General features: G+C 55.6%; 2 protein-coding genes across 2 annotated transcripts; one reads left to right on the top strand and one right to left on the bottom strand.

Annotated features, from left to right (window-relative positions):
* The first annotated feature begins 842 nt into the window (after positions 1-842).
* ZW10 (zw10 kinetochore protein) lies at positions 843-11,369 on the top strand. The gene is made up of 16 exons (XM_056509639.1): positions 843-984; positions 1,827-1,961; positions 2,807-2,908; positions 3,423-3,500; positions 3,583-3,742; positions 3,921-4,070; positions 4,486-4,677; positions 4,856-5,007; positions 5,158-5,340; positions 5,508-5,743; positions 6,482-6,553; positions 7,150-7,319; positions 7,832-7,962; positions 8,180-8,311; positions 8,527-8,729; positions 9,666-11,369. Exons 1-16 carry the CDS (start codon positions 868-870, stop codon positions 9,784-9,786), a joined length of 2,334 nt encoding a protein of 777 aa, XP_056365614.1. The 5' UTR covers positions 843-867; the 3' UTR covers positions 9,787-11,369.
* Positions 11,330-12,625, bottom strand: TMPRSS5 (transmembrane serine protease 5). The gene is made up of 5 exons (XM_056509640.1): positions 12,381-12,625; positions 12,179-12,277; positions 11,881-12,023; positions 11,613-11,765; positions 11,330-11,492 (listed from the first exon to the last, which is right to left on the bottom strand). The coding sequence occupies exons 1-5, from the start codon at positions 12,409-12,411 to the stop codon at positions 11,484-11,486; spliced, it is 435 nt and encodes a 144-aa protein (XP_056365615.1). The 5' UTR covers positions 12,412-12,625; the 3' UTR covers positions 11,330-11,483.
* Between the last annotated feature and the right edge of the window lie 1,269 nt (positions 12,626-13,894).

Here is a 13,894-nt window from a genome sequence, read left to right on the forward strand (position 1 = left end):
GCAGCCGGGGACCCCCAGGAGTCAAGGACCGCCGATCCCTGCACAGCCACAGAACACAGCAGCATCCACAGGTCCTCCAGCATCCACGGAGCACCCACAGCATCCATGGAGACCCCACAGCATCCATGGAGACCCCACAGCATCCACGGAGCACCCTCAGCATCCATAGAGCCTCCCAGCAGCAATGGAGACCCCACAGCATCCATGGAGACCTCCAGCACCCACGGAACCCTGCAGAAGCCACTGAACCCCCCACCATCACCCTGTCCCCCTGCAGTCATGAACCCCTGCAGCAGCTGCAGAGACCCTCGGCATCTCCATGTCCCCAAAACCGCGGGGTCCCCCATTCCACCAGAATCTCTGTGTCCCCTAAACCGCGATCCCCGATCCCCTCGGCATCTCCGTGTCCCCAAAACCACGGGGTCCCCAAGCGCCCCAGTATCTCTGCGTCCCCATAACCGTGGGGACCCCGACACCAACGGCGTCTCCGTGTCCCCAAAACCGCTGTCTCCGACCCCCCTTGTCATCTCCGTGTCCCCAAAACCGCGGGATCCCCGATCCCCACGGCATCTCCGTGCCCCAAAACCACGGTCCCCGATCCCTACGGCATCTCCGTGTCCCCAAAACCACGGTCCCCGATCCCCACGGCATCTCCGTGTCCCCAAAACCGCGGGATCCCCGATCCCCACGGCATCTCCGTGTCCCCAAAACCACGGTCCCCGATCCCCACGGCATCTCCGTGTCCCCAAAACCACGGTCCCGTCCCCCCGTGTTCGGCTGTCCCCGCTCAGTCTCGAACCCGCGGCCCGCCCATCCCGCTCCGCGCGCGGCCCCGTGTCCCTCGCGGCCGCCGTAGCGCGCGCAGCCATGGCGGCGCGGGAGGGCTCGCTGGTGGCGGCCGTGCTGGAGCACTCGGGCCGGCTGGACAAGGAGCACCTGGGAGCCCGCGTGGGGCGCCTGTCCCGCCGCGTCGAGGAGCTCAAGGCAAGGGACGGGGAGCGGAGGGGGCGCGGGGAGAAACGCGGGGCCGGCGTTGCGTGGAGCCGGTCAGGACTGAGTGTCCAGCCTGGGTCAGCCCGGGTGTCCAGCCCTGGTTTGGACCGGGTGTCCAGCCTGGGTCAGCTCGGGTGTCCAGCCTGGGTCAGCCCGGGTGTCCAGCACTGGGTCAGCCCGGGTGTCCAGCCCTGGGTCAGCCCGGGTGTCCAGCCCTGGTTTGGACCGGGTGTCCAGCCTGGGTCAGCCCCGGGTGTCCAGCCTGGGTCAGCCAGGGTGTCCAGTCCTGGGTCAGCCCGGGTGTCCAGCCCTGGGTCAGCCCGGGTCAGCCCGGGTGTCCAGCCCTGGGTCAGCTCGGGTGTCCAGCCCTGGTTTGGACCGGGTGTCCAGCCTGGGTCAGCCCCGGGTGTCCAGCCCTGGGTCAGCCCGGGTGTCCAGCCTGGGTCAGCCCGGGTGTCCAGCCCCGGGTTAGCTCGGGTGTCCAGACCCGGGTCAGCCCTGGGTGTTCAGCCCTGGGTCAGCCCCGGGTGTCCAGCCTGGGTTAGCCCGGGTGTCCAGCCTGGGTCAGCCCCGGGTGTCCAGCCTGGGTTAGCCCGGGTGTCCAGCCCTGGTTCGTCTCGGAGTGCCCAGCCCTGTTCAGGGGGTGCCCAGCCCTGCTCCATCCTGGATTGCCCAGCCCTGCTCCATCCCTGTTCAGGGGAATCCCCAGCCCTGCTCCATCCCGGGGTGCCCAGCCCTGTTCGGGGGGTTCCCCAGCCCTGCCAGGCTCTGTCCCCCCATCCCAGCAGCCCTGTCCCTCTGCCCCCGAGGTGATGCTGTCCTGCTGCCCTCAGGGAGAGGTGTGCACCATGATCAACAAGAAGTACGTGGATTTCCTGCCCAGCATGCGGGGTGCAGAGGAGCTGGTGACACAGGTGGAGGGGCTGGCCGACAACATCGACCAGCTCAAGGCTCACATCGAGAACGAGGTGACTCCAGGGGGACGTTCTGCTCCATTTCATCCCAAATCTCATCATGGGGTGTTTGGTCACAGCCCCAAACCTGCCAGAGCTCAGGGAGTGTCTGGACAACACTTCCATGGGGGCATTTTGGGGCTTGTGGCAGGACTCGGTGATCCTGGGGGTCCCTTCCAGCTCAGGAGATTCTGTGACTTTGTGATTAAGATTCCTGGGTGATAATGTTGCCTTGGGTTTTAGCTTTAATATTTCTCAGAATCTCTGCTGCTTAATGTGTAACTATGAAAGTTCATGTCAGGTGTTAGTAACTTCTCTTCACAGGGTGATTGGACAAAACAGTCCCTTCCTGGATAGAGAATCAAGGACACTGGTACCCAAAAAACAGAAACAGCAGCAAGGGAAAGGGGGCTGGGACTTCACAGTGTGGGGCTGTGGTTGGATTATTGTCCCCATTATGTAGATGAACCAAAACTTACAAAAGTGTAAAACTCATGACCAGCTTGGATCTTGGATTTGATTTGGGTGTAGCCCTGGCCAGGCTCTTGCACTGCCCAGAGTGTGTCCTTTTAATAAATCAGCTGTCAAGAATGTCTTGAGGTGACACCAGGGTGTACATTAAGAGCTGTCATTAAGGGTTGTCACTCTTGTGTGGGTGGAAAAGTGTCACAGTGTCCTTCAGAGAGAAGGACCAGCCTTGGCTGTGGCAGGGGCTGTGACACAGGAATAAAAAGAATGGAGTTTTTTCCCTCCTCACCAAATTATTCTACGAACAGAAATAAATGATGAATGAAATTTAAAGAGGAAAATGTGTGTGCTAACAGCTGCTGTCAGTGAACTGAACCATGTTGTTATTTTAGGTCCAGCAAGATCTAAACGTTGCTGGTGCTGAGTTCACAGAGCTGAAGCAGCAGCTGGAGAAGGACACGCTGGTCCTGAGTGTCCTGAGAAAGCTGCAGGAGGTGAGGAGGGGTGCAGGAACAAAGGACTTCTGAGCAAATCAATGGCATTATGTAGAAATCAATTTATTGTTTACCTTGTACCCTACCTGTACATTCTAAAACTACTGTCCATGCTGTCATGCATTTTTTGGTTGGTGCCTCTATCTTGTCCACAAGCTCTGCATGCACCTTGGAGGAAATATGATTGGTTACAGTCCTGTGCTTCACAGCCCTTCTTTATCTTGGCATTCTGTTTTTCAGCTTCTTCTCCCCCAGTTTAGCACAGTTTATGTTTCAGTAGCCTTGATGAGTTCCAGAGTGTTTGATAAAACAGCTAATAATTGATAGGCTGGTGCACCTGCTATAAACCATAGCCTAAACTATTCAAATACAGAGGGGGAGCAAAACAACCCTGCTGCTCAGTGTGGGACATTCTTGTGGGATTCTGTTTTGGATGAGTGTGTGCAGCTCACACATTTGGGTGCAGTGCCAGGGCAGAGCTGCAGTGACAGCTGTGTGTGTTTGGCCTTTGCAGTTTGATACAGCTCTCAAGGAGTTCCACTCTGCCCTGCTGGAGGAGCAGTATGTGACAGCAGCCCAGCAGCTGGAGAAGGTACCAGTGAGCCCTTGCTCAGTGGCCTGAGTGAGTTCCAGGGTGTCACTGGCAGCTTTCACTGTTTGCTCTCCCCTGCCAGGCTCGGAGCAGCCTCAGGGCCCTGGAGTCCCGAAAGGGCTTTGAGCTGAAGGTCCTGAAGGCCCTGGGCAAGGAGCTCATAGTGCAGACACAGAACATCATCTACCATCTCTGGCAGGAGTGGCAGAAGCTCATAGTGTGGAAGCTTCCCCCTTCCAAAGGTGCTCACAGGGTTTGTTTCTCCCTTCCTGCCCCACTGAGGTGCCTGTTTTCACCTGCAAGGTGGGACATGCAGCAGAACTGTTGGGCTGAGGGGGCTGGGGGAGCTCTAGCTCTGGGGAGGGCTGGGTCTTTGCTGCTGCTGTGGCCCTGTGACAGCCTGGCTGTGCTTTGGTGCAGGGAGCAGCAGCCTGGAGGCCGTGGTGCTCTCGGAGCTGCACTTGCACACGGTGCCAGCCCAGGACCAGGACTCTGCTGTGCCACCCGTGCAGGCTGTGCTGCAGGCCTTGGCTGTCCTGGGAGAGCTGCACTACAAACTCAAAGATTTTGGTAAGACAGACCCCAGAACCAGCCCCAGCAGCTCAGGGGGATTGTTCAGGCTTGTTTTAACAGGGATAGTGAGATCCACTTCACTCCAGCAGGACACTGGAAAACTTCTTCCTCTCCTGGCTTGTGTTTCCCACTGAGGTGAAGGCTGTAGCTTTTATTAATAGGGAAATATTTATCCTGTTATCTACCTGGAATTATTTCTCCTTTGCTGACAATTCAGTGCACTTTTGATCTATGACTGTGTGGTTTCCTAGCCTGCTGCTTGAAGAGTTTTACCTCATTAGTAAGTCCCAGATAGAGCTGATCAAGGGATTGTTCCTTCCCCTTCTTGCAGTCTCTAAATCTAGAACAGTCAGGGCTGGAGCTCACTGGAGCAATCTGCTGTTGGAAAACCTCTGTTTTTGCCTTTCCTCAGGCCACTTTTTGCTGCAGTACATCCTGAGGCCGCTGATCTTGCACCCATCTCTGGAGCCAGTCTCAGAGGAGCAGCCAGATGTGTTCATCCTGAGGTTCAGGTCCCAGGAGCTTGCCTTGGATGAGGCCTCTCCTATGGAGGTGTTTGACAAGATCAAGCTGGTTTTTGAAGTTCTGCAAAAATACCTGCTAAGTAGGTAGTTCCTCTGTTTTGGAATTAGTTGTGATCAGTACCTTGTTCTTTTCTAGAATATCTGATTGTTAATCAGCATTATGTGCAAGGAAAATGGAGGACAAGCTTTTGAACAGATGGAGAGTCTGGCCCAGGAAGCAGCTGTATTAAAATCCCATTTTTCTTCTCTGGAATGCAGGTGTGCCTCTGGAGCAGCCTGGGGAAGGCAGAGTCACCCTGGCAGAGCTGCTGGGGGAGCTCATCTGGGAGGAGCTCTCAGACTGCCTCATCCACAACTGCCTGGTGAAATCCATCCCAACCAACAGCAGCAAACTGGAGCAGTACAAAGAGGTGGGTCCCAAAAACCCCCTCAGGTTTGAACACAGAGCCCAGTGCTTAATGTTGTCCAAAACCTCATTCATCCTTTGCTTTTGGCTTTTATACCCAGTTTTACTTTGTTCCCTGTTCTCTGCTAACATACAACACATCTGCTCTCCTCAGGTGATCAAATCCACAGAGGAATTTGAGAAGGCCCTGAAGAAGATGCAGTTTTTGAAGGAAGACACGACTGCCTTGCTGAAATACGCCTGCAATGTCAATTCCCACTTTGCCAACAAGAAGTGCCAGGATGTGATCATGGCAGCCAGGAACCTGATGACCTCAGAAATACACAACACTGTGAAGGTGACTGGGGGTTCCTCACACAGTTTATCCATCTGGAAAACAACCTAAATATTTTTTAATAGTGCTGCAGTGTTGTGTTTAAATCTCTGCCAATTCAGTGCTTTTTAATCTTGCAGATTCTCCTTTCAGAGCCCCAAATTCTGTTACCCTCTCTTGTTTTCCCTTAGATCACACCTGATTCCAGAGTCACCCTCCCAGAGCTCCCTGATCCTGGCTCAGGAGACCAGCTGAAGATGCAGAGAGCCTCAGAGCTGCCCAGTGGGGTGGTGGATGTGGGCAGTGAGAGCAGGCTGAGCCCTCTCACCCTGTCCCTGCCCACGTGCCGCATCAGCTCCTCGGTGCAGCAGCTCGTGGAGCTGGCTTATCACACCCTGCTGGAGGCCACAGCCAGCACAGACCTCTGGTAGCAATTCTTTGGCATTCAGCAGTTAGCATGATTTATCAAATCAATGTTTATTTGTTTAGTGATTGTGTGTCAGCCTCCAGCAGCACCAAGCAGTTGGTAATGCGCTTAAAGACTTTAAAGGAAAGAAAATACTCAAAACTAGACTCAGTCATTGCTCTTGTTTTGGCTAGAGGATGTAGCCCTGGGTTTGGGCAGGACACTGACACTGCTGCAGGCTCTTCCTTCAGGTTCAGCAGCCCTTGCAGTTCAGGTGTTTAGAAAAATCAGACCCAGCTCTCTTTCCCAAAACCAAGTGCTGGCCTCACTGTGTTCTTGTGTCTTTGTGCTGGTGAAAGCAAAGAACAGCAGCCCTGCAGCTGGCAGGGCTCTTGGGGAAAAACAAACAGGATCCACATAAACTTCACTTTAGCAGGCAGAGCCCACAGCCCTGGAGCAGGAGAGTTGCTCAGGTAACAGCAAGGGGCAGAGAGGGGGCTGAGAGTTCTGCACACCTGGAGGGGCAGGGACAGTGTCCCCTTTGTTCTGGGCTCTCAGAGTCTCCCTTCCACACTGAACCTCAAGGCACCACAGCCCTTGTGAGTTTTCCAGAGTGTTGACAGTGCTGTCATTGATCCTGACAATCCCCTCTTTGTGCCAGTGCTTCATTGCTCATAAAACCTTGTTGTGGGCAGGTTGGGGGTCAGCAGTGAGCAGGACATTAATGCCAGGCTGACAGGAGGCCTCTTTCTCTTGTAGCTGTTTGCAGCTCTTCAACTGTGTCAGGGACATCTTCCAGCTCTTCTGTGAGGTGGTGCCCACATACCACAGGTGAGTGTGTCCATATTTCCTGTTCTGAGGGGGAATACTGCTGGGGAAACAGTCCCACTTGTCCATTACAGCCAGGGGCTCCATCAGCAGAAATCAGCTGTTCACTCTGTTATTAAACCATACCTGTGCAAAGCAGCTGCTTGGGAGTTTCTGTGAGGTCAGCCTTATGATCAAGGGTGTGGGTGCAGTTCTCACACATCTGTATTTATTTCCAGCCATGTAACTTTGACCTCAGGTCTGATGCACAGATTTTTCATGATGTTTTTCCTGTGAAAAAGAGAGCAGCAGTGAGGATGGAAAGTTCACAATCCTGTCAGAGAGCTTCTTTTCCTCACTGTGACTTTGCTCTAACATATTCCTGTTTGAAAGTCCATGGCTGGGAACAGTGTGGGATAACACAGATGCCTCAGTGCCATTTCAGACTCTTTTCTTGCCAGTTCCTGTGGGGTGGGGAGAGTTTAAATGTTTTTACTCAGATGTCAGCCAGCACCATGTGCTGACAGACCGTGCGTTTCTCTAGGATAGACACAACCATTTCTTCCACAGAACCAGCTGTAAATAAACCCATTTCTCCTTTTCCCTTCTTGCTGGGCCAGGGAGAACCTGCAGAAGCTGCCCCAGCTGGCTGCCATCCACCACAACAACTGCATGTACATCGCCCACCACCTGCTGACCCTGGGCCACCAGTTCCGCTACAGCAGCGCCGGCGTGCTGAGCAGCGTGGCTGTCACCTTCGTGGACCTGGTGCCTGCCTTCAGGAGGCTGGGTACCTCCCCACCTTCCCCTGCTGCTCTGGGCCTGTGGGGCACTGGGAGTTCAGCCTGGCACCTGCTGCTGGCAGGTTTCATGGAGCTGTGGCTGCTCCTCAGTGCGAGCGCTGCATTGGCGGTGTTTGGACAAGTGGCAAAAGCATTTTCTGATTTAGGAAGTTTTGGCTCTTTGAAACCTTCTTATTCCCAAGGACAGTTCAGTGTTCAGCAAGATGTAGCACTGTGTGTTGAGATCTGCTGCTCAATCCTTTGATATTTTCATGAGTTATTCTACAGAGATAAGTTGATAATTTATTCTGCTACTCTTTTTTCCAGCAGTGTTGTAGCAATACAAGCTGCACAAGAGCTCACTGCTTAAACTGGCTCTGGGAGATTGTTTGGAGACTGGAAATTTGATTAAAAATAAAACATTATAGCAAGTTCATTCTGCAGCACTTACAGTCATAAATAGGCAGAGCAAATTTAGTAATTGCTTAATTGCTTCTCTCTGTTTGTTTTGCTCCTGAAGGGGTGGAGTGTTTTCTGGCCCAGATGCGAGTGCAGAAGGGAGAAATCCTGGAGAGGCTCTCGAGTGCCAGGAATTTTTCCAACATGGATGATGAGGAGAATTACCGTGCAGCAAACAAAGCCATAAAGCAGGTAAGGAAGGGAGAGAACATCCCAGTGCCTGCAGGCACCCTGGGGAGGCTGCAGTGTGCCATCCCAGCCCTGGCAGCTGTGGAACTGCCAACAAGCTGTTTGTGATGCTTTGGGGTTTTTTATCCTGGCTGTGTCTTTAGCAGGATTGCTCCATTTGTACTCACCTGGTGCCTTTGCCAGGCTCTGTCTGCTGTCACACTCAGCTGTTGCCTTGCAGGTGCTGCACCAGCTGAGGAGGCTGGGCATGGTGTGGCAGGATGTGCTCCCTGTGAACGTGTACTGCAAGGCCATGGGCACCTTACTGAACACAGCCCTGGCAGAGATTGTCACCAGGATTGTGGCCCTGGAGGTAACAGCCATGGGGGGTGCTGGGGACAGCATCTGTCACCTCCAGAAACTCTCCCCAAAATCACATTTCACACAGAATGTGTGAATCACATTTCATTCACACAGAAATCACAATCACATGTCCACAAAAAATGTTCATAATCCAAATTTTCCATTTCACTTGGCACTCCAAAAATAAACCTCACTTGTGCTCTGTTCGTGTTCTGCCCACTCCAGGACATCTCTGCAGAGGATGCAGACAGGCTGTACTCACTCTGCAGGACCATGGTGGAGGAAGGACCCCAGGTTTTCACCCCTCTGCTTGAAGAAGACAAAAATAAGAAGTACCAAGAGGAAGTTCCAGTCTATGTGCAGAACTGGATGACATTCAAGGAGCTGATGATCATCCTGCAGGCCAACCTCCAAGAAATTGTGGATCAGTAGGTGTTTTCCTTTCCAGCTGCTTCTCCAGACCTGTGCCAGGGAGCTGGAGTTGGCAGGAGCTGCTGACAAGGGTCAGGATCAGCTCCTGGAGCTCAGAGGAGAAGCAGGAGCTGCTGACAAGGGTCAGGATCAGCTCCTGGAGCTCAGAGGAAAGGCAGGAGCTGCTGACAAGGGTCAGGATCAGCTCCTGGAGCTCAGAGGAGAAGCAGGAGCTGCTGACAAGGGTCAGGATCAGCTCCTGGAGCTCAGAGGAAAGGCAGGAGCTGCTGACAAGGGTCAGGATCAGCTCCTGGAGCTCAGAGGAGAAGCAGGAGCTGCTGACAAGGGTCAGGATCAGCTCCTGGAGCTCAGAGGAAAGGCAGGAGCTGCTGACAAGGGTCAGGATCAGCTCCTGGAGCTCAGAGGAGAAGCAGGAGCTGCTGACAAGGGTCAGGATCAGCTCCTGGAGCTCAGAGGAGAAGCAGGAGCTGCTGACAAGGGTCAGGATCAGCTCCTGGAGCTCAGAGGAGAAGCAGGAGCTGCTGACAAGGGTCAGGATCAGCTCCTGGAGCTCAGAGGAGAAGCAGGAGCTGCTGACAAGGGTCAGGATCAGCTCCTGGAGCTCAGAGGAGAAGCAGGAGCTGCTGACAAGGGTCAGGATCAGCTCCTGGAGCTCAGAGGAAAGGCAGGAGCTGCTGACAAGGGTCAGGATCAGCTCCTGGAGCTCAGAGGAGAAGCAGGAGCTGCTGACAAGGGTCAGGATCAGCTCCTGGAGCTCAGAGGAAAGGCAGGAGCTGCTGACAAGGGTCAGGATCAGCTCCTGGAGCTCAGAGGAAAGGCAGGAGCTGCTGACAAGGGTCAGGATCAGTCCTGGCACAGGTTCTTTGGAGGTTTGCTTGAGGTGCCATTTCTGGGCAGGCTGGTGACATAAAGCTCTCCCTGTCTCCCTCCAGGTGGGCAGATGGCAAAGGGCCTCTGGCAAAGGAGTTTTCAGCAGCTGAGGTGAAGAGCCTGATCCGAGCTTTGTTCCAGAACACAGAGAGGAGAGCAGCAGCACTGGCCAAGATCAAGTGACTTCACACCTGCATTTTGTGACACAGCAGGTGTAAACTGACACCTGCAAATTTTATTTTTTTTTATTCCACCTTTCTTATTTGTACTGGTCTGAAAAACTTTGGGGTTGGGTAAGTGTTGCAATTATGTTGAGATGGGCTGGACTGGCTTCACCACCAGTCCTTTATTAGAAACCTCTCATGCCTCTTTCAGTGTATTTCTCTCTGACAACTCTGAGTCATTTTCTTACAAGCAGCTCCACACAGCTCTGACTCCTTCTCTCCTCTCTGCAAGTTTCCTTCTTCCTTCTGCATAACTGGCTAAACCCCAGGCTGTCCCTTACCTGAGAGCCTAACCCTGTCTGTCCCTTGCAGGACCACATGTCCCTTCCTCCTCCCAGCACACTCCATCCCAAATTGCAGCAGGCTGTCAGTCTAGTTTGAGCTCTGACTCAAACTGTAACCAGTGGCCAGGTGATCCACATTTATAACACCCAAACTCATTGGGCAGGCACAGGTATTTCCACTCAGTAATCAGCACAGCTGTAATTTATCAGGAGAGATTCCCTTCTGTACTGACCTTTCAACTTATCCTCCCACAGATTCCCCTTTTTTTATTTATAATGCAAGTAAGAGCTTCCTGGAGCTTGGCTGGGGGGAAGGAGCATTTCCTGGCTCAGTGTTTGTGTAACCTCATCTCAGGCTGGGCTCAGGCTCTGCAGGGGCATTGTCAGTGCTCAGCTGGGACTTCTCTATGCACTTCTACATCAGGGGAGCTGCAGCCCCTCTGTGACCTCCTCTGTCCCTCAAACCACACATGGAACCCACAGACTTGGAGAGCTTTGATATCCCTCCAGAAGTGCCAAACTTTCCCACCTCAGCTTCCCCTGAGGGGAAGATTCTTTAGAAAGATATGTGGGGAAGGGAGATCCTGTTCTGAATGTGGGCACAGGATTTCTCACAAGTAGGAAAATTCTCTTATTCCTCATGGAAAATATCTTCAAGCTGATTTAGAACTTCTCAGTGTCTGTAGAAGCCAGTTCAGCTCGTTCCTTTATGTTGTGTAACCCTGGTGTCTTTCTGGTGTTGTGTTTTCTGTCCTTCAGGAATGATGAGAGAAATGTAAACCAGTATAAAAAGGGAATGAAAGGTGCACTCACAGCTTTAAGTCACAAAAGGCTTGACACTTGGATTATTGTACATTTCTTTGAATTGAAAAACTCAGAGCATTCACTGAGCTTAGCCCAGAGACCAAGATGCTGCACATGTGGAGCAAAGTCCTTCCTGCCCTGTAGTGACTAGAGGAGTTCCAGTCAGAGTTTAGTGTTTCAGTCTGTTGTCTGCTGTTGTCTCCTTGTCACTGGCACTTTTGTCCCACTCCTGTTCCCATTTCCAGGCATTTGTGCAGGGGCTGAGGCTTTCATGTCACCCCAGTCCTTGCAGAACCCTTCTGTTTTTATTTTCCCCAGAACACTGGCATCTCATGGGATGCCCTGCCCCTTCAAACACAGTGATCCAAAAATGTCTGTTTTGAAAAACTCTTCTCTGTTGATTGTTCACAGAACTGTAATTTGCTATTTTCTTTAATAAACTATTTATACTGAACATGTTTGGGAGTCTGTTTGGGTTACAGTGAGGCAGGAGGAGCCAGTCCTGGGCTGTTCTTCACTCGTGGGAAGGGCAGAGCGTTGCTGTGTGGAGTGTGCCCTTGCCTGATTTCTAGTGCATCTAACGAAATCAATTTAAAAGGAAACAAAATAAATAAATAAAGAGGTTGTCCTAAAGGCTTGTGCAGCAGGGAAGGAGTTCAAGAGGACAAATGCAGGCTGGGCACAGAGCTGGGCTCACCTGGGTGACCTGCTGGATCCAGGGCAGCAGCTGAGCCACGTTGGTGTAGACCCCGGGGTGGTTGGGCTCAGCACAGCCCTGGCCCCAGCTCACAACTCCCACCAGGCGCCACGTGGATCCATCCCAGCACACCAGGGGCCCCCCACTGTCCCCCTGTGGGGACAGCACAGTCACAGCTGCTCTGGCTGCTGCACCCAGTGCCACCACCCCAAACCCCGTCCAGCCCGGCCTGGGGAGCACCCAAAGCTCAGGGCAGCCCCAGCCCCACCTGGCAGGCGTCCACGCGTCCCTGCAGGTGTCCTGCACACAGCATCCTGCCTGTCAGCTCCCCCTTGTACACACAGGAGCTGTTGCACCTCCGGGTGCCAATCAGGGGCACCAGCGCCTCCTTCAGCGTGCCGGCCATCTGTGCTGGGGACAGGGACACCGAGGGGACAGGAGGGGACAGCAGGGGAGGTGTCACTGCCTTAAGGGATGAGGTATGGCTGGGATGGGATGGAGGCAGGGCGAGCATTTGGGATGGAAGGGATGGACAGGGCTGGGGAAAGGCTCAGGGGGGAGCTCACCTTGGCCAGGTGTGGTGGAGCCCCAGCCCGACACCCAGCACGGCGTGCCCTGCAGCAGGTCCTGCGGGGGCGGCGGCAGGCAGGCGGCTCGGATGGCACCTGGGCGACAGGGACAGCCCAGAGGGGACAGCTCAGAGGGGACAGCTCAGAGGGGACAAACACCGGGACAAACACCAGGACAAACACCAGGACAGCCCCTGACCTGAGAAATTGAGGGGCACTCGGAGCCTCATCAGGGCGATGTCGTAGTCGAGGCTGCTGTCGTTGTAGAGCGGGTGCGCGATGATTTCTCGGACCGGCACCCCGGCCTCGGGCCCCAGCGAGCTGCGGGCGACAATTCCCGCAAAAACCTGCCAGGCTGGGGCTGGGGGCTGCCTGGGACACGGCGGGGCGGGACTGAGTGAGTGCGGGGCAACCAGCAGCCAGGGAGCCGGGGGTAGGGACAGGGAGCCGGGGGCGGGGACAGGGAGCCCAAAATGGAGACGGGGAGCCGGGGGCGGGGACAGAGAGCCGGGACGGGGACAGAGAGCCGGGGATCGGGACAAAGAGCCGGGGACGGGGACAAAGAGCCGGGGACGGGGACAGAGAGCCGGAGATGGGGACAGGGAGCCGGGGATGGGGACAGAGAGCCGGGGCCGGGGACAAAGAGCCGGGGATGGGGACAGAGAGCCGGGGGCGGGGACAAAGAGCCGGAGATGGGCACAGAGAGCCGGGGATGGGGACAGAGAGCCAGGGGCGGGGACAAAGAGCCGGGGATGGGCACAGAGAGCCGGGGATGGGCACAGAGAGCCGAGGATGGGCACAGAGAGCCGGGGACAGGCACAGAGAGCCCAAAATGGAGAAAGGGAGACGGGGATGGGAACAGAGAGACGGGGATGGGGACAGGGAGCCGGGGACGGGGACAGAGAGCCGGAGATGGGGACAGGGAGCCGGGGGTAGGGACAGGGAGCCGGGGGCGGGGACAAAGAGCCGGAGATGGGGACAGAGAGACGGGGACGGGGACGGAGAGCCGGGGGCGGGGACAAAGAGCCGGGGACGGGGACAGAGAGCCGGAAATGGGGACAGAGAGCCGGGGATCGGGACAAAGAGCCGGGGACGGGGACAGAGAGCCAGGGACGGGGACAGAGAGCCGGAGATGGGGACAGGGAGCCGGGGATGGGGACAGAGAGCCGGGGACGGGGACAGAGAGCCGGCGATGGGCACAGAGAGCCGGGGACGGGCACAGAGAGCCGGGGGCGGGGACAGAGAGCCGGGGACGGGCACAGAGAGCCGGGGGCGGGGACAGAGAGCCGGGGACGGGCACAGAGAGCCGGGGGCGGGGACAGAGAGCCGGGGCCGGGGACAAAGAGCCGGGGACGGGCACAGAGAGCCGGGGACGGGCACAGAGAGCCCAAAATGGAGAAAGGGAGACGGGGATGGGAACAGAGAGACGGGGATGGGGACAGGGAGCCGGGGACGGAGGCCGGGGACGGGGACGGAGAGCCGGGGACGGGGACGGAGAGCCGGGGATGGGGACAGAGAGCGAGACGGGGACGGGGACAGAGAGCCGGGGGTGGGGGCAGAGAGCTGGGGACGGGGACGGAGAGCCGGGGATGGGGACAGAGAGCCGGGGACGGGGACAGAGAGCCGGGGGTGGGGGCAGAGAGCTGGGGACGGGGACAGAGAGCTGGGGATGGGGACAAAGAGCCGGGGATGGGGACAGAGAGACGGGGATGG

Source organism: Oenanthe melanoleuca, chromosome 24, assembly GCF_029582105.1.
Source record: "Oenanthe melanoleuca isolate GR-GAL-2019-014 chromosome 24, OMel1.0, whole genome shotgun sequence".
Taxonomy (NCBI): domain Eukaryota; kingdom Metazoa; phylum Chordata; class Aves; order Passeriformes; family Muscicapidae; genus Oenanthe; species Oenanthe melanoleuca.